This window comes from Talpa occidentalis, unplaced genomic scaffold (genome assembly GCF_014898055.3).
Source record: "Talpa occidentalis isolate TD23 unplaced genomic scaffold, MPIMG_talOcc4v2.1 talOcc4.13, whole genome shotgun sequence".
In the NCBI taxonomy this organism is placed as follows: Eukaryota; Metazoa; Chordata; class Mammalia; order Eulipotyphla; family Talpidae; genus Talpa; species Talpa occidentalis.
In genome coordinates this window covers 100,316,567-100,335,867 of record NW_023601322.1, presented here as the reverse complement: position 1 = coordinate 100,335,867, position 19,301 = coordinate 100,316,567, and the positions used below count along the sequence as shown (strand labels likewise).

The 19,301-nt window shown below is 64.7% G+C and overlaps 2 protein-coding genes across 11 annotated transcripts in view; one reads left to right on the top strand and one right to left on the bottom strand.

The window, feature by feature from the left end:
• Nucleotides 1–10,038, top strand: part of NFKB1 (nuclear factor kappa B subunit 1) — an 86,935-nt gene extending 76,897 nt beyond the window's left edge. For all 5 annotated transcript variants that reach the window (XM_054694611.1, XM_037509630.2, XM_037509629.2 and 2 more), the window contains exons 13-24: nucleotides 24–113; nucleotides 994–1,176; nucleotides 1,959–2,100; nucleotides 3,808–3,922; nucleotides 5,186–5,387; nucleotides 5,562–5,731; nucleotides 5,954–6,056; nucleotides 6,742–6,866; nucleotides 7,662–7,728; nucleotides 7,819–7,991; nucleotides 8,162–8,333; nucleotides 9,315–10,038. In XM_054694611.1, coding sequence (XP_054550586.1) covers nucleotides 24–113; nucleotides 994–1,176; nucleotides 1,959–2,100; nucleotides 3,808–3,922; nucleotides 5,186–5,387; nucleotides 5,562–5,731; nucleotides 5,954–6,056; nucleotides 6,742–6,866; nucleotides 7,662–7,728; nucleotides 7,819–7,991; nucleotides 8,162–8,333; nucleotides 9,315–9,469 — 1,697 coding nt within the window. In that variant the 3' untranslated portion in view covers nucleotides 9,470–10,038. The remainder of the gene's footprint in view (nucleotides 1–23; nucleotides 114–993; nucleotides 1,177–1,958; nucleotides 2,101–3,807; nucleotides 3,923–5,185; nucleotides 5,388–5,561; nucleotides 5,732–5,953; nucleotides 6,057–6,741; nucleotides 6,867–7,661; nucleotides 7,729–7,818; nucleotides 7,992–8,161; nucleotides 8,334–9,314) is intronic.
• Nucleotides 4,821–19,301, bottom strand: part of MANBA (mannosidase beta) — an 81,546-nt gene continuing 67,065 nt past the window's right edge. For 2 of the 6 annotated variants that reach the window (XM_054694613.1, XM_054694612.1), the window contains 6 exons: nucleotides 17,739–17,881; nucleotides 16,537–16,794; nucleotides 14,668–14,888; nucleotides 11,462–11,575; nucleotides 11,180–11,352; nucleotides 9,327–10,298 (listed from right to left, as the gene is read on the bottom strand). In XM_054694613.1, coding sequence (XP_054550588.1) covers nucleotides 11,226–11,352; nucleotides 11,462–11,575; nucleotides 14,668–14,888; nucleotides 16,537–16,794; nucleotides 17,739–17,881 — 863 coding nt within the window. In that variant the 3' untranslated portion in view covers nucleotides 9,327–10,298; nucleotides 11,180–11,225. Of the gene's footprint in view, nucleotides 4,957–5,653; nucleotides 6,273–6,441; nucleotides 6,622–9,326; nucleotides 10,299–11,179; nucleotides 11,353–11,461; nucleotides 11,576–14,667; nucleotides 14,889–16,536; nucleotides 16,795–17,738; nucleotides 17,882–19,301 lie in introns of those variants that run through there. The other 4 variants (XR_008551576.1, XR_008551575.1, XM_037509631.2 and 1 more) reach the window with 4 other exon arrangements.

The window sequence follows — 19,301 nt, the reverse complement described above, 5'->3', positions numbered from 1 at the left end:
CACCCGCTTGGCCTGCATTTCAGGGTACGGCTTCCCGCACTACGGCTTTCCCACGTACGGCGGAATCTCCTTCCACCCTGGAGCCACGAAATCGAATGCTGGCATGAAGCACGGTAAGGAAAGCTTTTTTTCTAGTACTGGAGGAAGAACAAAATAATCCCAAAAGGTATTTCGTAAATCATGATTAGAAGAAAAAAGATACATGCAAATAAAGCACCGAAGTCCCTTGCCCCAGAAAGTGGCGGAGAGCCCTCCCGGAACTTGCTGGTGCCTATGTATCTGCTTTGTGAGGGGCGCAAGCGGGGGAGGAAAGAACCCGAACAAGGAGTGGCCCTCTTGCTCACACGCCCCAGCAGCAGGCTCACCGCAGCCCCCTGCGCAGTCCCAGCCGTGTCTGGACACGTGGCGTCTCGTGCTGACGCGCTCTCCCGTTACGCGCTCCCGCGGGGGGCGGGGGGCGGGGGGGTCGCCGGGCCTGGGTGCCCGCGGCCGAGCAACGCCTGGGCGTCCGGCGCCTGTTCCGGGCAGGCCTGTGGGCCGCTTGAAGTGCACGGGGGCCGTGCGAGGGAGGGCTGCGTCTCCTCCCTGCGTAGCGCACAGGTGCCCTTTGCTCACGGAAGGCGCCTCCTGTCAGTGACCTGGAGGGGAACGGGCTCCCTCGCCCTTCAGGGCCGCCCCACGCCCGTGGCTTTGGGGCGCTGGCCTGCTGTGGTTGGGGGAAGAACGATGCACTGCCCTGGGGGGAGGGGATGGCGCCCCCCCCTGCCCTGCAGCTCACAGAGACTTTTAGACCCGTCTCCCCTGCGCAAGCCCAAGACGATGTAAGTTTTTAGAAGCGTTAGAAACAAAGGTGTCTTAGGAGCAAGGCTTTAAGATGGCTCCGCCAGGCGCGGCCCGGTGACTGGGCTGTCCTCTCCCCTGGCAGCCACCGGTGCCATCTGGGCTCACTGGCATGGGGTCCTGGGGAAGCTCATGCTCTTGCTTTCCTCTTAGGGTCCTCAGACCCCCCGTCTAAAAGTGACCCTGCAGACTGTGACAGGACGTGCGACCGGGAGGCGGTCTCTCTCCCTGGGAAGGTCCCTGGAGCTACAGAGGAGCGGGCGTCGGCCTGCGGGGGTCTCGGGGGCGCTGTGCCCGGCCCAGTGGGCATGCAGGAGGGCAGCACTGGGTTCTCAGGTATGTGATATGTGGGGGGGCAGGGCGACGCCAGCTGAGGGGGGAGACGCTCAGACAAAGGTGCTAAGCATGTTAGCTCCTCCGTTCGCTGCTGTGCCCGGGTCACCTGAGTACAGTGCTCGGTGCTATGGCGAGCGAGACTCGACTTTGCCACTGACCCTCCACACAGGGGTCTGGTGGCCCCTGGGGTTCTTGGGCTGCCCCGTGGGGGTGGGCAGTGGGCGATGCGGGGGTGGGGGCGACCCTCCCGCGAGCACTGCACCTCAGCACGTGCCGGACCTGCTGCCCTGCCTTGTGCAGACCCTTTTGCTCTAGGACAGTACATAGCCAGGCGGGTGGGCACGTGCCGTCTCTGCTCACCAGACCCTTTATTTTTCACACCCTGTTAAAAACAGGCAAGTCACACTTAGCTAAAGGGCTGCAGGAAAGCCACAGGTTGGGCCTGCAAGCTGTTCTCAGAGAACGCCCTTGCCGCCCCGCCCTCAGAAGCAAACCTCACAGCCCAGTGTTGGCTCCTGGCTGAATTTTGTCCCAGTGCCTGACGGGAGTTGTTCCCAACTCCGGAAAGCATTATTTCACAAGACAGTTAATCCCGTCACTGCTGCTTGGAGCTGGTTCTTCCATTGAGGCCTCAAGCGGCTTCCTGTTCCTGGCAGACATGGGCCCAAGTCCACAGCAGCACCCCCCCCCCCCCCCATCGCTTAGGGTCCGGGCCTGGAAGGTGGCGGGTGCGGGTCTTGCAGTGGCGGGGGGCCGCCGTGACTGTGGCGGCTGCCTTGCAGATCACCTCTTCCTGGAGAAGGCCATGCAGCTGGCCAAGAGGCACGCCAACGCCCTCTTCGACTACGCGGTGACCGGGGATGTGAAGATGCTGCTGGCGGTCCAGCGCCACCTCGCCGCTGTGCAGGACGAGAACGGGGACAGGTAAGACGGCTTGGCTCAGGGGAGACCCGGCAGGCGTGCTGGCCGGAGGGGACGTGCGCTGCCGGTGCTGGCCGGAAGCACCTCTGCAGAAGAGCAGCGCTCTGGGCGCGTGTCTGCTGGCTTCCTGCAGCGCTCACCTGGGTTGCGTGTGCGGGACGGGCTTTCTTGTGCCAGCGTGCCACCGACCCCATCACTACCAGACCAGGGTGTGTTTACAGGAATGACATTTGCTTTGTGAGTGATAACAGTGAAGCTTGGGCCCCCGAGCCCGCCCTTCAGGTAGCGACACCCCCTCCCCAGTCACTGGGATCCCCCTCCGTCTTAACATGACCCATGAGCAGGCAGGGTGGGCAGCAGCCGTGCCCTGCCCGCGTCCCCACCGGGACCCTTCTCTGGGGACAAGTCTCGAGGGCTCGGGTTCCGGCCTCTGTGTACAGACAGCAGCACATGCTATGAGCCCCGAGGCCGGCATGTTCCTAAACAGCCCATCTGCCTCCCGCCGAGTGACAAGGATGGGGTGCCACTGCGCCCCCACCCGGGGAGAGGAGCCAGGCAGCCTGCTGGTAAAATCAGGGCCGGCACCACGTGTCTCACAGGCTCAGCCATCCCCCAGGTTCAGCACCCCGGCCGTGGCAGGAGTTTCTGGGGAGCTGACTCATGCGGGCCTCGGTGAGGGAACTGCCGCCCCGTGTGTCTCTGCGCCGTATGACAGTGTTTTCCGGAGATCAGACGGTAACTGAGTTCGAGGCCCCTGTGCCACCTTCACCCCAAGTGAGCCCTACGTGGCTGAGCGCAGGGGCGCTGGTGTCCTAGAGGACGGCCCTCCTAGGATGCTGCACGTCCACTGCGCACACACTGCGGGCAGGAGGCCCGAGGGGCGAGAGCAGCCCTGGGCTCGGCACCATGGCAGCAGCTGGTGGGGCGGCCGTGCTGCGTCAGACCCGTGTCTCCGCCTCGTGTCTGAGAGGGAGGCCACCCTGGTGCTGGACACAGTGCAGGCCTCAGGAGGGGGATGGCCGGGAACAGGCCGAGGCCACGGCCGCGGTGCAGGGTCCCAGAAGTGCTCCAGGGGTCCTAGGGCGGGGGCACCACAGGCATCTGCCCCCTGGTGCGTCCCCAGGTACGTCCCTCCTCCTCATGGTGTCTGAGTTCTGTTGGCTGAGGCCGGAGCACCATCGTGAGGACGGCGCGGGGCGGCCCGGGCGAGACACATAGATGCAGCGACTTGGGGGGTGATTTGCATGATGTAGAAGTGGGGGACGACTGAGCGCAGGAGCTGGGAGCTGGGAGAAGGGCAGTACAGGCGTTGTCCAGGCAGAGGGGACACGTGGAAGTCAGGAGTTTGCCTCCAGAATGTCCTGCTGCAGTTGAGAGCCTGGCTGCATCTTCCCGGGGTCCCAGAAGGTGCCAGAAACCCTCCACTCTGCACTCCAGAGGGGCAGCTGCTAGCTGCAGCTTTCTAAACAGCCCTTGGGGTCTCTGCCCCGAGCCCCATCCAAGGCTCACACCTCCGTGGCCCCCAGGTGCTCAGCTCAGAGCCTGGGGAGCGAGCAGCAGGACCCCCTCAGACTCGACATTTTGTGGGTCCAGAACATTTGGGGTGCAGACAAAACAAGGTCTGAGGGCCAGATTCAGTCTGCAGCCTCATGGGGTGTGGGGTGGGCTTGGCCACCCTCTGGCTGACCGCGGCTGCTGTGTCCCCTGCAGCGTCTTACACCTGGCCATCATCCACCTGCACGCGCAGCTCGTGAGGGACCTGTTGGAGGTCACGTGCGGCCTGGTGGCTGATGACATCATCAACATGAGAAATGACCTGTACCAGGTAAGTGGGGGCATGGGGGGGGGCACAAAAGATGATCTGCTGTGACAGCAGCAGCACCAGAGTCACAGGGCTCTTTGTGGGAGGCCCTTGACACCCCGTTATCCGGGTCGGCCGCTGTGGGCCTCAGGATCCCCATCTGCATGGGGCCAGGGCCGTGCTCAAGGTGAGCCCCAGGCCGCTGTGAGCGGCGGCTGCAAGCTCAGGAGTCGGTGGGGCTGTTCCCTTCCTGCCTGCGCGGCGAGGCAGAGCTGACGCCTGGCGCGAGCTGCAGCGTTGGCCGTGTGGCACAAGTAGATACTGGTGCGCATCTTGAGGTGGGCGTCGCAGTCAGTCACCTCACATCCTCCTCACGGCCACCGAGGGGTGACGGCCGCGGTAGCCGCAGGTTGCCCTCGGGTGTGTGAAGTCCACCCCCGGGCCCCTCCCCCGCGGCGTGCACACCCCCACCTGAGGCGCTCCGGGACATCCCAGAGTAAATCTGTTACGTCTCAGGACAACGAAAATCGAAACTGAAAAAATTTGAAATTGAAAAGCTACCGTGGACGAGCGCGTTGCAGTTGCCCACGCGCGTTCCAAGAACGCGCAAATTACGGTGGGTGGAGGGCCCGAGAAAGGGGAGCGGCGCTCGGCGTGCACGCAGCAGGCCGCGAGGAGCCGGGCCCAGCTCAGGGCCGACGGCGGAGCAGCTCTGAGCAGGGCTCTCCCCGGGACCCACAGGCAGCAGGGGTGGGGCTCCCCGGGGGCGGCTCCCTCGCCCCCCGGCCACCAGGCCCCCGTCTCTGCTCTCTGTGTTCTCATTTTCTCCTTCCCTCCCACCCACGGTGACTCCCTGACCTTCCGGGCTGGATGCCGCCCTTGGCATGTGCCAGCGCCCCTCCGCACCCCTGCGCATACAGGACAGGTGTCTCCCGTTGAGGGCAGAGGTGGGGGGGGTCCTCCTCACCTCACAGCAGATGCGCCGCGGCTGTCCCTGGAGTGGGCTCCTGGCCAGGGGGTGGCGCAGACCAGTGCACACACTACGTGGGGTTGTCTGTCTGTAAAGATGTCTTTATTTAGGCAGGTAAGAAGCGGGTGCAGGCCAGAGGTGGGCGGGGAGGACCCACCGGAGACCGTGGGGGGCGGAGCAGGCGGATGGACTGAGAGCCGCTGCTGCGGGGTGGGGCAGTGCTGTCTTCTTCCTTCCCGCGACTTCTTTTCCTCCCTCCCTCCCTCCCTTCCCCTGTCCCCCCCACGGATCAGGATGTCTGGCCTCTCTCCTCACAGACGCCCTTGCACTTGGCCGTGGTGACGCAGCAGGAGGCTGTGGTGCAGGACCTGCTGTGGGCGGGGGCTGACCTGAGCCTGCTGGACCGCGGGGGCAACTCTGTGCTGCACCTGGCCGCCGCGGGGGGCCACGACAAAGTCCTGAGCGTCCTCCTCAAGCACCAGCAGGCGGCCCTGCTGCTAGACCACCCCAACGGGGAAGGTGAGGCCCACCCCTCGGTGCCTGAGCCTCTTGGAGGCGACTAGAAGTCAGGGCGAGCCGAGCAAAGGGCGCAGAGGGCTTGTGCGTTGGGGGTGTGGGCTTGCGGCACCTTGCCCGACACCCGGGCCGGGTAACCCCGCTCCGTGTGACCCTCCGGTGCCCGCCCGGCCGCAGGTCTGAACGCCATCCACGCGGCCGTGATGAGCAGCAGCCTGTCCTGCCTGCTGCTGCTGTTGGCCGCGGGCGCCGACGTCAACGCCCAGGAGCGGAAGTCGGGGCGCACGGCGTTGCACCTGGCCGCGGAGCGCGATGACATCTCCTTGGCAGGCTGCCTGCTCCTGGAGGTGAGGGCGGGGGCTCCGCTCCACACCAGACCTTTGTGGAGACCGGGGCCCCTGGCGAGAGCCAGCCTTAGGGGGCCCCTGCCTTGGGCGGCTTGCGGGTGCTCCGCTGTAGGCCGGCCCCTCCCTGCGGACTCTCCACGGCCAGGACCCCAGGGGCCACGCGGGCGGGGCAGGGCAGGAGGGCGCCAGCCTCCCCTGACCCTGCTTGGGGGCCGTTTCCAGGGAGAGGCCAACGTGGACAGCACCACCTATGACGGCACCACCCCTCTGCACATAGCAGCCGGAAGAGGGTCCACACGGCTGGCGGCTCTGCTCAAAGCAGCAGGTGAGGCCCAGGAGGGGCAGGCACCCCAGGGGGTGCTGTGGCGTCTTGTTGCCAGGCCGACGTCTATGACAGTACCTTAGAGCTGCACGTCCGTCCCTGTGGAACGCTGGGCAGCTCGGTCCCCAGCGAACAGGCTCATGGGGCGGAGTCAGAACTTGCGCCTGCAAGCAGGTCCCTCAGGAGCTGAAGTGCAGGAAGCAGCCGCCAGGCCCTGCACTGAAAAGTCCTAGTGAGGCGCGGAGCCCGCTGGTGGGTGTGGGCCTACGACGCGCCAGGCACTGCCAGTCCTCACACAGGCCCTCGCACCGCCAACCCCTCCCCAGGCCCCTGGGGCTGTACTCAGGGTCTCCCTGCCCCTCCCCCACTTGCCCAAAAAGGGTCTTACTGGTAGCTGTAGTTTAAGGCAGCGCCAGGCCCAGCGGTAAGCCTGAGCGAGTTGTCGTGGGGCATCCAGCACCTGAGGGTGCTCTGTCCCTGTCCACCTCAGGCTCCCTGACACCCACCCTGCCATCTGAGAGAGCCGGAGTCATCCTAGCGTTTCTGGAGACGTCCTTGGCAACACGGGCTGGAATGAGACACACCAGTTAGGGTAGCCCAGGAGAGGTGTCTCTGCGTGTGGGAGCCGACCCCGCGCGGGCAGCGGGGTGTGGGTCGGGCTCACGGCTGCCTGGGCCTCGCTTTGCAGGGGCAGACCCCCTCGTGGAGAACTTCGAGCCCCTGTACGACCCGGACGGCTCCTGGGAAGCGGATGGGGAGGATGAAGGCGTGGTGCCCGGAACCACACCACTGGACATGGCCGCCAGCTCGCAGGTGGGTGGGCCTGGCCGTGGGCTTCCCCAGGGGCGCCGGGATGCCGGGGCTCCCGGGTCTGCTCTCCCAACACGTGAGCCTCTCCCTGTGTTAAGGCGCGTTTTCCTCAAGAGCTTCTCCCGAGAAACCTGTCCACGAAAGATCTAGGTCAGCAGAGTTCTGGGAGCGGAAGCGCTGGCCTCCTCACATGGGGGGCCGTGGGAAGGGAGAGGACCGCCACGCCCCGTAAGCGCCTCCCGTTCTGAATTCACGCCAGCCCTCCCCCGAGGACCGCGGGAAGCTGGGAGGAGTCAGGGTTCGCTGAGAACTTCGGGAATGATTTCTGCACCTAAAAAAACCAAACCCAAGGGGTTCGGTACTTCCCAAAAAGAACAGCATCCACGCTCCCTGCAGCCCGGCGCTCTGGGTCTGCACAGCCCGACCACCCGCGGCCACACACTTCCCTTGCCTGTGCGGCCGGCTCCCCCGCCCTCGGCACACGGGCCGTCCACGGCAGCGGCCGCTGCCTCCTGCGGTCTGACTCGGCTGCGCCCCTCACGGAGAGCGCCGCCGGGCCTTGAAAACCCGCGCACCGCGGGGGCCGGTCTGGGCATTCATCCTCACAGGCCTGCGCTGGGGAGGGGCCCCCACGGTGCTGGCACGCCAGCCCTCCGGGCTCAGCCCACTCGCTGGGCCGTGCTGGACGGCCTCTGTGCCTCAGAAGGGCGCCAGCTGGCCCCGGCAGGCCGCGTTCCCGGCCCTGCGCTCTTGGGCCTGGCGCCTTCACCGTGAGCGCTCCTGCTCGTCCTCCTGCAGGTGTGGGACATACTGAACGGGAAGCCCTACCAGCAGGACTCCTCGCCCGACGACCTGCTGGCCCAGGGTGAGTCGTGGGGAGCCAACTCCCCACTGCCCGCGTGGGGGCCGGGCCGGGAAGGGCAGAGGGTCCACACGCTGGGTCCCGTCCCCGCAGGCGATGTGAAGCAGCTGACCGAAGAGGCCAAGCTGCAGCTCTACAGGCTCTTGGAAACCCCCGACCCAGACAAAAACTGGGCCGCTCTGGCCCAGAAACTGGGTCTGGGGGTCCTGAACAACGCCTTCCGGCTGAGCCCCGCCCCCTCCAAGACGCTCATGGACAACTATGAGGTGAGGCTGCCCTCCCGGCAGGGGCGGGCGACACCTCGTCCCGGGAGGGAGGGGCCCGTCTCCAAGGACAGAGCCTCTGCTCTGGGGTTCCAGCCTGGAGTTGGCACAGGAGCCCCCGTCCAGCTGTTGCCTCCACCTAGGCTCCCCCTGAGCACAGTCTCTCCCTGCAGGTCTCTGGGGGGACGATCAAAGAGCTGCTGGAGGCCCTGACACAGATGGGCTACACGGAGGCCATCGACGTCATCCAGGCGGCCTTCTGCCCCGCCGCCCCCGACCCCAAGAAGACCCCCTCGCAGGCCCACGCCCCGCCACTGTTGCCCTCCTGCACCAGCCCACAGATAGGTAAGGCAGGCATGGGACGGGGTGTCTGCCCTGTGGGCATCACCCTGCGTCTCCCCGCCACCTCCCCCCCCCCCATGCAGGGCGTCTCCGGGACCCCCTCCCGTGTGGTTCAGGACACACGCCGAAGGCCAGAGTCTGGGCGCTCGTCACAGACTGCTGTGCCCTCCCCGGGCTGCACCCCCTCACCCCAGACACCACAGGGCCCCCCCGGCACAGTGCTGCTTACCTCTGAGCCCCTGCCCACAATACCTGGGCCTCCAGCCCCTCAGCCTCCTCTGCCCCATCCCACCCTCCTGCTTGGGCTTTGTTTCGGGGTCCCCCTCGTACCCCAGACAGCCCCGTGCACTTGGCCCCCCGCTGGTCACCGGGCTCTCCACACCCCACGTAGCGGGCACAGGTCTGGCCCACCACACAATCAGGGTGAGGGCGTCTGGGTGCAGCCTGGTCTCCATTCTCCCCACATCTGGCCTTCTCTCTGGAAGGCACCCCGCCTCACACGCGGGGCTCAGGGGCCTGGCGGAGGGGGGTTGGTGTCACCTGCATCCTCAGCGCCCGATGTGGCGCTGTCTCCTCCCTCTCGCGGCCGCCCCCGGGGCTCCCCCGCTCCCCGGCCTGAGCGTCCATGGGGCCTCGGCGAGCCCGCAGGCCACCCCGTGGCCACTTGTTGGGGCGGGCACTCCACGGGGAGGGAACAGCACCCGTCACCCGTCGGGGCCCACGCGCCTCGCAAGAGCAGAAGCCCTTGTCTGAGAAAGCAGCACGCCCGCGACGCGGGCCCAGGCTGAAGCGCCTCTCCCTGCGAGGCCCGTCCTCAGAGCCCAGGACAGGCGGGCGGTTGAGCCAGTCCCTAACGCGCCAGCCGTGAACTGGCCTCGGGCTCCCCCTCCTTCGGGTGGGGTGACCCGGGCTGAGACCACCACCTGGGCGCGGCGGGCTGGCCTGCCGCGGCCCCGCCCCGCTCACCCGGGTCCCCTCCCCCAGGCGAGCGGGAGGACAGCATCTGTGACAGCGGCGTGGAGACCTCCTTCCGCAGGCTCAGCTTCACCGAGGCCCTGACCAGCGGGGGCGCCCTGCTGGGGCTCGGCAAGGCGCCCCACGGCTACGTGCAGGAAGCGCCCATCGAGGGCAAGATTTAGCTGCCGGCCGTCCCAGCACCACCCACTGCTAGCTCTGGCGCCTGAGGGTCGGCGGGGAGACCGGACAGAGCCTCCGAGGTGCACGACCAGCCAGCACCCCCTTGTCCAGCTCCCGGAGACGGGGCTGCTTCCCTGCATTCTCACGAGACCTTTGGGGCTCACTTACCCACAGTCCCAGCGGGCGTGGCCGCTCCGCTGCTGGGGGCGCCCTTGCTTCCCCGTCTGCTTCCTGCAGGCCCTCCAGCGCCGTCCGGCACCCACGCTCGGCCCTGTGTCCACGGGGACGGGGACGGCGGCGCCCAAGGCGGGTCACTGTGTACAATAAAGCAGCTCACCGCGCTCCTCCTGTGCTCATCTCTTGATTGGAGCGAGACCTGCACGTCCGTATTTAAACCCACTCTCAATCACTGCTGAAGATGGTCCCGTCCCCCTTCCCTGCATTTTGCTATTGTAAATATGTTTTTAGATCAAATTCTTTAAAGGACAAAATGTTGAATTTACAAATGCTATTTTTTATTTTACTTTTATAATAAAAGAAAAAGCAATGACGACCTCCTCTTGTCTGATGGCGGCAGACCCTCCGGGCGGAGGCCTCCTGTCAGGATCAGCTTCCCGGTGAGAGGCCAATTTTTGATCCAGACATGAACCAGAGAGTTACCAGGGGAAAGAGTTTTGAGCGAAGGTGAAAGCGTTGGTTTGCGACGTCCTTGCCTGGCTCGCCTCCGCGGGGCTGCCCGGCTCCATGCTGCTCCATGCTCCCAGAGTCCTCGGCTCCTCCCGGAGGCACCAAGTAGCGACTGTCGGCCTTTCCAGGGTCTCCGGCGGGAGCCTGGCAGGAGCCAAGGTTGCTGAACCGCTGTTCCTCTGACAGACAATCCACCTCTGTCCTCCTACGCTGCCACTTCACCCCAATCCATTCTAGTTCACGATGGTTGTATTTTTAACGTAAAACAACAGCTCTGACTTTCGGTGATTCCCGCCCCCGCCAGGCTCCTTCCCCGCCAGGGCCTCCCAGTGACAGGGCCAGTGGCGCCAGGGAGCCCCTCCGTGCCTTCCACGGTCAGGCCAGAACAGGAGGGACTGTGCCCAGTGCCCTGGGGCTCCTTCTGCACCACAGACCTGTGCTGGGCCACCCTTGCGGTGAGGTGACAGCCAGGGCCAGCAGGGGGCGGCAGAGCTGGGCACTCTGGCCATTGGGTCCCGCCTGCTGGCTGCTGGGCAGGTACCCGAGTAGGTTAGACTCCGGCTGACGTTTTGGCCAAGGTATGGGGTGGGGTGACCATCCCCACAGCTACGCCCCACAGGAAGCTACAAAGAACCCCTCCCCCCCCCCTTCACAAGGAGCGTGTTTGTTCTGTTCCAGAACCTTCCTGCTCCCCTCAGGTGTCAGCGCTGCTCCAGAGGCACGCCCCGCCCACGCCATCAGAGGTGCCTCTCCCGTCCACCAGCAGGTGGGGGTAGAGGGCAGCAGGTGCCAGAAGCGCGGGCCCAGAAGCTCCCCTCTGCAGGAAGCCATTAAAAATAGCTTCCTCAGAACCCGCCTGTCTTTGAGCCTCCTGTCCTCTGCAGGCCTAGTCAGTGGCCCTTGGGGCCAGCGGTCTTTCTTTTCCAGCAGAGGGGAGCCCTGCCACTGTCCCCACCCGACACCCGCAGCCATGGCCTGTGGCACCGCCGTGCCCCTCACCACCCAAGCCTGCAACCCCCACCCACCTCCTCATCTCACAGGAGAAAGACAGGGAGCCTGGGCCGGCGGGCCTCACGACCCCACGCCTGCACAGGGGACTTCTGACGCCGTTCTCAGGCGCCCAAAGCAGCTGCCGCTGAGCCCCGTCTTCCCACGAGGAAGACTGGGGAGCCCATCCCAGGATGGGGGAGTCGCCCATCTAAGAGAGTAAAGGGGAAGGGAACAGTCACGCTGGCCTGAGGCTTGCACACTGGACTTTGCCCCAGTGCTCAGACGCAGTTGACTCGCGCGCAGAGGACACGGCTTGCCTCTCAGAGTTTTCATTTTCAGAGGAGCTGATGAAATGGCTTCCTAGGCTTGGGGGGCGCGGGTGTAGAGGGACGCTGAAAGCACTGCTGCTGCTGTTCTCCACGTCTCGGCACCTGGGACACCGTGTAGAAGGTCACCCACGCTGACCGAGCGCCGTCCCGGGCCGCCTACGCCGTGGCCGCTCCCTGCTTGTAGGGTCGCTGCCGCCTTTAGGGAGGCTGCAACTACGGGCATGTCAGTCCAGCCGACGGCCACTCCCCACAGTCAGGGCCCCCACGGGGCGACGAGCCATCAGCTGCAGGGACCAGGCTGCACTGAAGGAGACCGGCCCGGGGGCCGCACCAGCACCAGCACCAGCACCAGGTGGAGGGTCCGGCGTCGGAGCCACAGCATCAGCTGAGGCGCTGCCCAGCTGGGGACAGCCACCCCAAAGGCCGAGCCCGGCCTGGTAAGCTGGGGCAGGCGATGGGAGGACACAGTAAAGGCTGCCCCAAGGAGCCCCAGGACAGACCAGAGGGGCGGGCGACACTGACAGATGGGGTGAGGAGGGCTGGGGCAAAACCCCAACCCACCCCCCCAGGATGTCGCCCCAGAGAGGGGAGCGGAGCCGCAGCCCGGGAGTCGGCTCAGGACAGGGAGGCTGGGCTGCCAGCCGGCGTGCTCTGTCCTCCGGCAGAGACTTCTTCATGTCAGAACTGTTCGGCAGGTCCTTCCCCTTCCTGAGGCACAACTTGAGCTATTTTTGCTTCAAAAATTTAAGAGAGAAACTTCAGGCCATGGGTATTTTCCTTCCTTTGAAGGGGCAGCAGGCCAGGAGTGGGGCCAGGGCCGGCGGTGCAGAGGGCCGCCCCCCGAGGCTCCAGCCTCCCGACCCGGGCCCCTGCAGCCTGGCTGCTGCCCTGGGCCCCCTGCTCCACCCCACCCCTCCTCCACCCCGGCCCAGAAGCCTTCCCTTCACCCCCAGCTGTGCCCTCTCTGCCCACAGCCAGGGCAGGGCCAGGATCTCCCACCTCGCAGCCGCAGCTCTGCCTGGCCTGGCGGTGAAGACACGGGGCTCAGCCCCACAGCCGGGCCTCGGGACACAGTGCCGCCACCCCGCGCGCCCCGCGCAGTAGGGAACCTGCCTCTGCCCTCGGGGCCAGCGCCACGCCCCTGCCCCTGCCCCTGGGGCCCCAGGTGCAGAGGGAGTTGACACACTCAGGGGTTCTGGGCACATCACCTGGGCCTCTGCTGTCTCCCAGAGGGAGCTCAGGGCACCGCCTGGCCCAGCCCCAGCCAGCAGGGCCTGTGGGACGTGACCAGCTCGTGCGCAGCATCCCCCAGGAGTCCCAGTCCCAAGGCCCAGGGTGCCCACCTGCCCCTCTGCCACCGCGGGGTGTGCCCCTCCCAGCCCAGGGCGGCCTCCCGCTTCCGTTCACGCCACCTGACTTCTCCATCCTCCCGCTCCCAGCTGCTGGGCCAAATCCTCACGGAGCCCGGAGGGGAGTCGGGACAGCACATCCCGCCACGGCAGCAAGGACAGGCGCAAACAAGGAGAGCTGAAAGGGAGGGGCCGCGCGGGGAGCTCTGGGTGCTGGACCCCTGTCCGCGCCCGTGGGGTCCTGCAGCCCCTCCTCTCCCTCCCCCACCCTTCGCCCTCTGCCTTCCTCTCTAGCGGCCCAGGCGGGGGCCGCGCTCTGAAGCACCTCTGCCTCGGGATACAGGCAATGAAACAGACTTTCCTTTGCTACCCCTGACGCGAGCAGCTCGAGAAGCACCAGGGGGGAGGGGGCTGTCCACTGTGCCTCAACCTCAGCGAAGTTCAACTTTCTTAGGACACTGTTTGGGGCAACAAGGTCACGGGCTGGCCGCAGAGGAGGGCGCGACCCCGCAGGCCCTGGGAAGGAGCCGAGGGCCACCCCTCACTCCCGCCGTCCCCCGCCACCCACACAGGCCCCAGCTCCGCCTGCCCCCCAGGCTTTCCCTCACAGAGGCGGTGGTCACCGCGGTCACGGGGACAGCCGACGTCCACCGACTGGCCTCCGTGCCGCCAGCGGCAGCCGCATCTCGTCCAGGCCTCACTGCCCAGGAGACGGCTGCTGTTCTGAGCATCACCCCACGCTGCAGGGTGGTGCTCCAGAGGCTTAGCAGGCCGCTCGGGGGCAGTGGGTCTGGAGCCCGGCAGGACCAGTCTCAAAGTCCATGCATGCATGCAGGACGCTCGGACAACCCGAGCACGAGGACCGAGCACCCCAACACCAGAGCTGGGGACCTGCAGGATGAGGTCGGCAGCTCACAGCTCACACCCCGTGTCGGCTGCGATTCTCCATGGTCACAAAAGGCCACAGGGGGCCCGGGTACCCAGTCCTCAGAGCTCCCCCTGCGGGGCTCTGTCTCACCTGGCGATACAGCCCCCCCAAAGCCCACATCAAGCTGGACCTGATGTTCCCGGCGCCAGAATCAGCACCAGGCTGCACCCAGCCCAGCGCAGGCAGGAGACACGGGCCAGCACGGGCCACGCCCCACGCACAGCCTCTCCCGCCAGATGACGGGGATATGGCTGGGGTGGGGCCAGCCGGACGGTCACGGACGACCAAGCAGACAGCACTGCTGTGACTGCACTTTATAAAACCTGTAAACCGGGACTTCATTTCACACGTACTCAAGAGCCCCAAAAGCAACACAAGCAACGCCCCGCCCTGGCCACCTACACCCCAACATCCTGACCCACCTGCCCTGTGATCAAAATCATCTTGAAAGTGTGATCATGCGTAAGACAAGATGGTACAGCAGTTCATAGTTCATCAACCAGTAAAACGACTGAAGCCCAAGCTAGAGAGAGGAGCTCCTCCCTGCCGCGTCCACAAGTCCAAACCACACCCAGCCTTTGAGCTGCTGAGTCCCGGGGTTTAGAGCGGAGATCCACACCCCAAAACTTCCCAGGCCACACGGTGGTGTCTGTTCGGCGGAAGCTTATTTTCCAAAGGGTCAGGCTACTGGCCTCTGGCGCAGTAAGCTGCTCAGTCACATTTCCTAAAGCCACACACGAAAACAGACTCCGAACCGCAGCATCAACCACATACGCTCTGGCAAACAGCAGGGGGCGCCACCGGCGGCCCCTCCCCGAGCTGGGCGCGGAGTCACCGACCCACAGTTTCGCCAGGAGGCGGCGCCCTCCATCCTGCCCGCCCAGGGCCCCTCCGCAGCAGGCGCCACGGGCCCTCACTCGAGGTCAGCCAGGGAAGTGACACGCAGAGCCTGCTCCAGGGCACGCTTGCTGGTGGGCCCCCACGGGTGGAAGAGCACCCGCCGCGTCTTCTGGGTCATGAGGAAGCCGTTGTCGCTGAAGCGGCCGGGGATGCGCCCCACGTCCAGCCAGACAAAGGGCGCCACGGCCGAGGTCTCCAGGTCGAAGACAAAGGCGTCACCTTGCTGAGAGATGGCGGCCTGGAGGGAGACAAACGCCTTGAGGGCTGCGGGCATTTGGATGCCCACACAGGAGCCTGGGGAAGGCTGCAGAGATGCCCAGCTATGACCTCAAAGCCAGCAAAGGTGGCAGGTCCATGAGGAGGGGCCTGAGGAGGGCACCAAGCCCCTCCTCTAGTCTCCTCCGTCTCTCCAAGCCATGTGGCCCAGGGGTGGAGGGCGGCTGGAGGCGCTGGGGTGAGGGGGCTCTCACACCCTGTGACAGTGTGCCCTTTGCACCGTCAGCACGTGCAGCTAACACGGAGGCAGGCCCAGGGTCAGCGGCCAGCATACACCAGGCCTGGCTAGCAGCCCAGGTGCCTGCTGCCAGGAGCCCACATACTTCCACGCTGGTTGTGGCCCGCAGGTCAGTGGGCAGGGCAGGTCTGCCGGCAAGAAACCTGGCCTGGTGGCGTGTCAGGCAGCGCTCAGAAGCTCAGAGGCCAGAATGGAAGGCGGACACCAAGCCCCCACGGCTGGGACACCCAGCTGTCCGCACACACCCTGGAGCTGCCCCTGGCCCAGACCAGAAGGCGCTGGCCTCCCACATGCAGTGTCCAGGCTCATGCCTGCACCCGGGGGCTCCAGAGAGGCCGAGAAACCCTCCCGCACACAGGGGGACACGCACCCACACGCCTCAAAGTGCCTGCAGTAAGTGCTGACCTGCACTGTCCCCTTGGGAGGCCAAGGCCCACTCAGGACCAGCGCGAGGGACAGAGCAGCCCTGCATTCTCCTGCCCGACTCGTCCCCGGTGAGCGCGGCCCAGGCCAGGAGAGAGGAAAAGGCACGTGTGCGGTCCCCAGTCTGGAGCCTGCCCTGGCCAGCTTGCTCTGCCCTCCTTGCGAGGCAGCTGTGCAAGCAGACATCACTTCCTCCCATCTCTCCGTCAGCTGCCACAGGTGACTCAGACGTCACCGTGACCGTTTCCTCCATAACTGTGAAGGAAAACACGTCTTCAATTCAAGGACGGCATTTTTCTATGATTCCTTCTAAAGTAAGGGGGAAATCCCTTTCAAGCCTCGTCAAAGAGAAACATTTAGAATTCTCTTCATTCTCTTCAGCAGAAGAGAAACATTTAGAATTCACCGGAAACACAGGGCGCTCATGGAAGGGCTCCCCCAACTTGGTGTGCAGGGGCCAGGGGAGTCTGTGACTGCCACAGAGACCCCAGAATCCGCAGCTCTCTGTAACCACACACCCTGATCAGCCCCTCTCTTTCCTGGCAATTCTGAAGGCATCTGGAGACTGTGCTATTGGGAGCAAGACGTCAGAGCGCAGCTGAATACTGAACTATTGATGAGCCACGTAAGTGCTCACAATCAAGTGCTTCCGCTGGGCCCTGGTCTCGGTGGCCCTGGAGCTACGGCGCCTGCAGCTACTCAGCCCCTCTACCTGGCTCTCACCTGCCCGTGTAGGTGCCCAGGCTTCAGGCTGGTGCCACAAAGCCCCCAAGGAAGTGCGGTGGGGGGAAGGACCCCCACTTCGGAGGGATGGCAGGAAGGGAAAACCAGCAAGTGCCAAGGTCGCAACGGAAACTGTCTGGCCTCCGAGTCCAGGGAAGGGGCCGGTCCCCCAGGCCTGGGAAACCAGTCCCTGCGTAAAGAGGGGTGGGATGTGAGAGACACTTACCGTGATGTTCGCCCGGTGGAGCCCCACGGCCTCCTTGGGGGAAGACAGGAAGTGGTAGTTGGTCGGGCTCAGGACTCTGCTGTCGGTTGAAAGGTCGAAGGAAACCACACAAGCCTGCCGGGTGCAGTTTTGGCAGCGGCTCAGCAGCTGGGGCACCTGCTCCTGGAAGAGCAGCCGGGCCTCGCCAGCTCTCAGCGCCAGGTACCTGCTCTGCAGCGAGCACAGGGGCGCCAGCGAGCGCCACGCGTAGACCCGCACCTGCAGGAGACAGCACCAGGCGGCCGTGAGTGCCTTGCGCAGAGCAGCCGGATGAGCAGGACTGGCCCCAGCACCTGGTCGGGCCGCCTGCGCCCTCCCCGACACTGCACCCCTGCTCATGCCCGGAGCCACAGTCACAGGCTGGGAGCTCCCTGGCTCTGGCGGCCGACGCATACACTGGCAGCACCGTCAGGAGACCGCAAGGGCTCCCCTGGGGAGGGCACCCACAGACGTCCTGGGGACGAGGTCTCAAGCCGCAAGAAAGGGTGCTTGGGGAAGCCTCCCTCCTCAGGGGAAGCCGCGCCTAGCAGGCGGCCCCTCTGTGCTGGCCGGGACACCACAGCTCTGCTGGGGTAGGGTCACCCTTAGGGGGTGGCTGAAACCACACTGGCAATCTGGGAGAGCCTCAGCACGAACACTCCGTGTCAGGGGCTGCTTTTTCTACTTTTCACACATAAACAAGCCAGCAGGTGTGCGCCGAGCCGCAGCTGCCCAGGACTCCCTGCAACTTGGCCCATCTGACTGGCCGGGCATATGTATTGCCCCACTCGCCCTTCCTAGGGGCCTCACGGCTGTTTTGGGGCATTTATCCTTATCAAATGTGGGGTGTTTCAGCCTGTCTAAAGTAGCCAAACACATAAGTGGCCCTTTGCAGTTGTCACTTGCTGTTGTCCAGATATTTTATTCACCGGCCATAGGCACGCCTAGGAATGGGATTTCCCATAGAAACTGCATCACCGGGACATTCAGGCTGAAGTCATGGCATAAATGGGAGCGTTTCACCCCAAAGAGAGGGGTTCTGACCCCAAGGGCAGCCCCTTCTGATGCAGGCACCAGACATTTCGATACAAATTAACTTCCCTTTGTTCCCCCAAATGACTTACCAAGTAACGACAGAAACTCCCTGAAACCTCTACGGAAGGGGGCGAACTCCGAGGACTCACCGTGAGCTTCACGCTGCAGTCGGTGGGGAGGTCGGACACGCCGTAGATGAGCAGCACATCCTCTCTCTCGAAGCCCACGGGCAGCAGCGGGGCAAAGAAGCGCTGGGCGAAGTGGTGCAGCATCTTCCACTTTCCCCCGTACTCTGGAGACAGCTGGCGTTAGCAGCTGCCAGGCCCGTGGGCTCCTCCCCGGCAGCAGGCGCTGCCACCACAGAAAAGAGGGCCGGGGCGGCACAGGGCTGACGGCTGCCCCAAGCAGTCCTCCGTCCCTGCATGGAGCACTCCGCCTCCTTTCCGGTCACCGCCCGGGGACGCCCGGGGACGGAACCCGGGGGGCGGCACGGGGGACATCCCGGCCAGCGAGGCGCTCAGGCACAGGCCCAGACCAGCGGGATTCTGTGCCCTGTGGGCAGAGCAAGTATGCAAACGCACAGAGAAAAGGCCAGCATCCCTCAACTCCAGAAGGAAACCTGCGTCACCTGACACTCAGGGAGGAGGGAGCAGCATGGGGGAGGCAGGGAGTTGGCTTTCACTGTGCCAGCTGTGGACTGTGGTTTGGATGTGCAGATACACCACCGATGTCTTTACATTTGCCAAAATGCTGATGCTCACACTTCAAGCCCAGCTGTTTGCACCACCCCTTACCAGCAGCAGTGACGGGGGAGGGGGGTTCCTCCTGTTGGATCTGCAGAGTGAACTGAGTTCACACGGGGGAAGTATCAGGTGAGGGACTCACCTGCCGGTGGCCTGCGGTGAAGTGACTCACTGCGGTGGGGGGGGGGAGGGAATAGGAACTGTGGCTTCGAGGTCAAGGCCAGGCACCAGGCCAGGGACTGACACACCCTCTGCTGACGCTGACCGAGTCTGAACACAGAAGAGCCCTGTGGGGCAGCTGACGGTGCTCTGTCACCGTCTAGGTTCATGAGCCAAGCAAAAGCCCGGGGCGGGGGTTTTAGTTGCACAATTTTAACTATAAATGAAACTAATCTAAAAAAAAAATATGTAAAAATCTCTAGATGCCAAATGGCTCCACACCCCTCAAGGTATCACCACTTCAGATTGGGGGACACACCTCCCCACCCACACCCACTAGGCAGCCAAGCATACAGTCACCCAGAGGCCTGGAGGCTGCTCTGGAGCGGCAGGTGACACTGCGGAAAGCAGGAGTTCCCAGGAACCTTCCAGAAGCCAACCTGACCTAGGTGAACCAGCTGTGGCCACGCATTCACCTGGAGATGTGTTGGGGCCCCTGGGCCCCACAACATCAACCAGAACCCCGTAGCACGTGACCCCCTCCCCTTGGATGGGGAGCAGATGGGGTCCATGGAGAATGGTCCCCAGAGGAACCTGGGGAGCTGCTGTCGGGGAGCCGCTGCTTCTGGAACAGCTTCAACACAACACTGCTTTCCCTTCTCAGTTTTTGTCCTAGAAGCAAAACCCCTTTTGGTTTCTTTCCTGGTGAAAGCCATGGCCACACGCGAGGTGAAAGTGAAGAGGCCGACGTGAACTCGTGAACTCTGGAGGGAGGGTCCCCAGCCCCCACCCCCTACCATGAGGCACAGT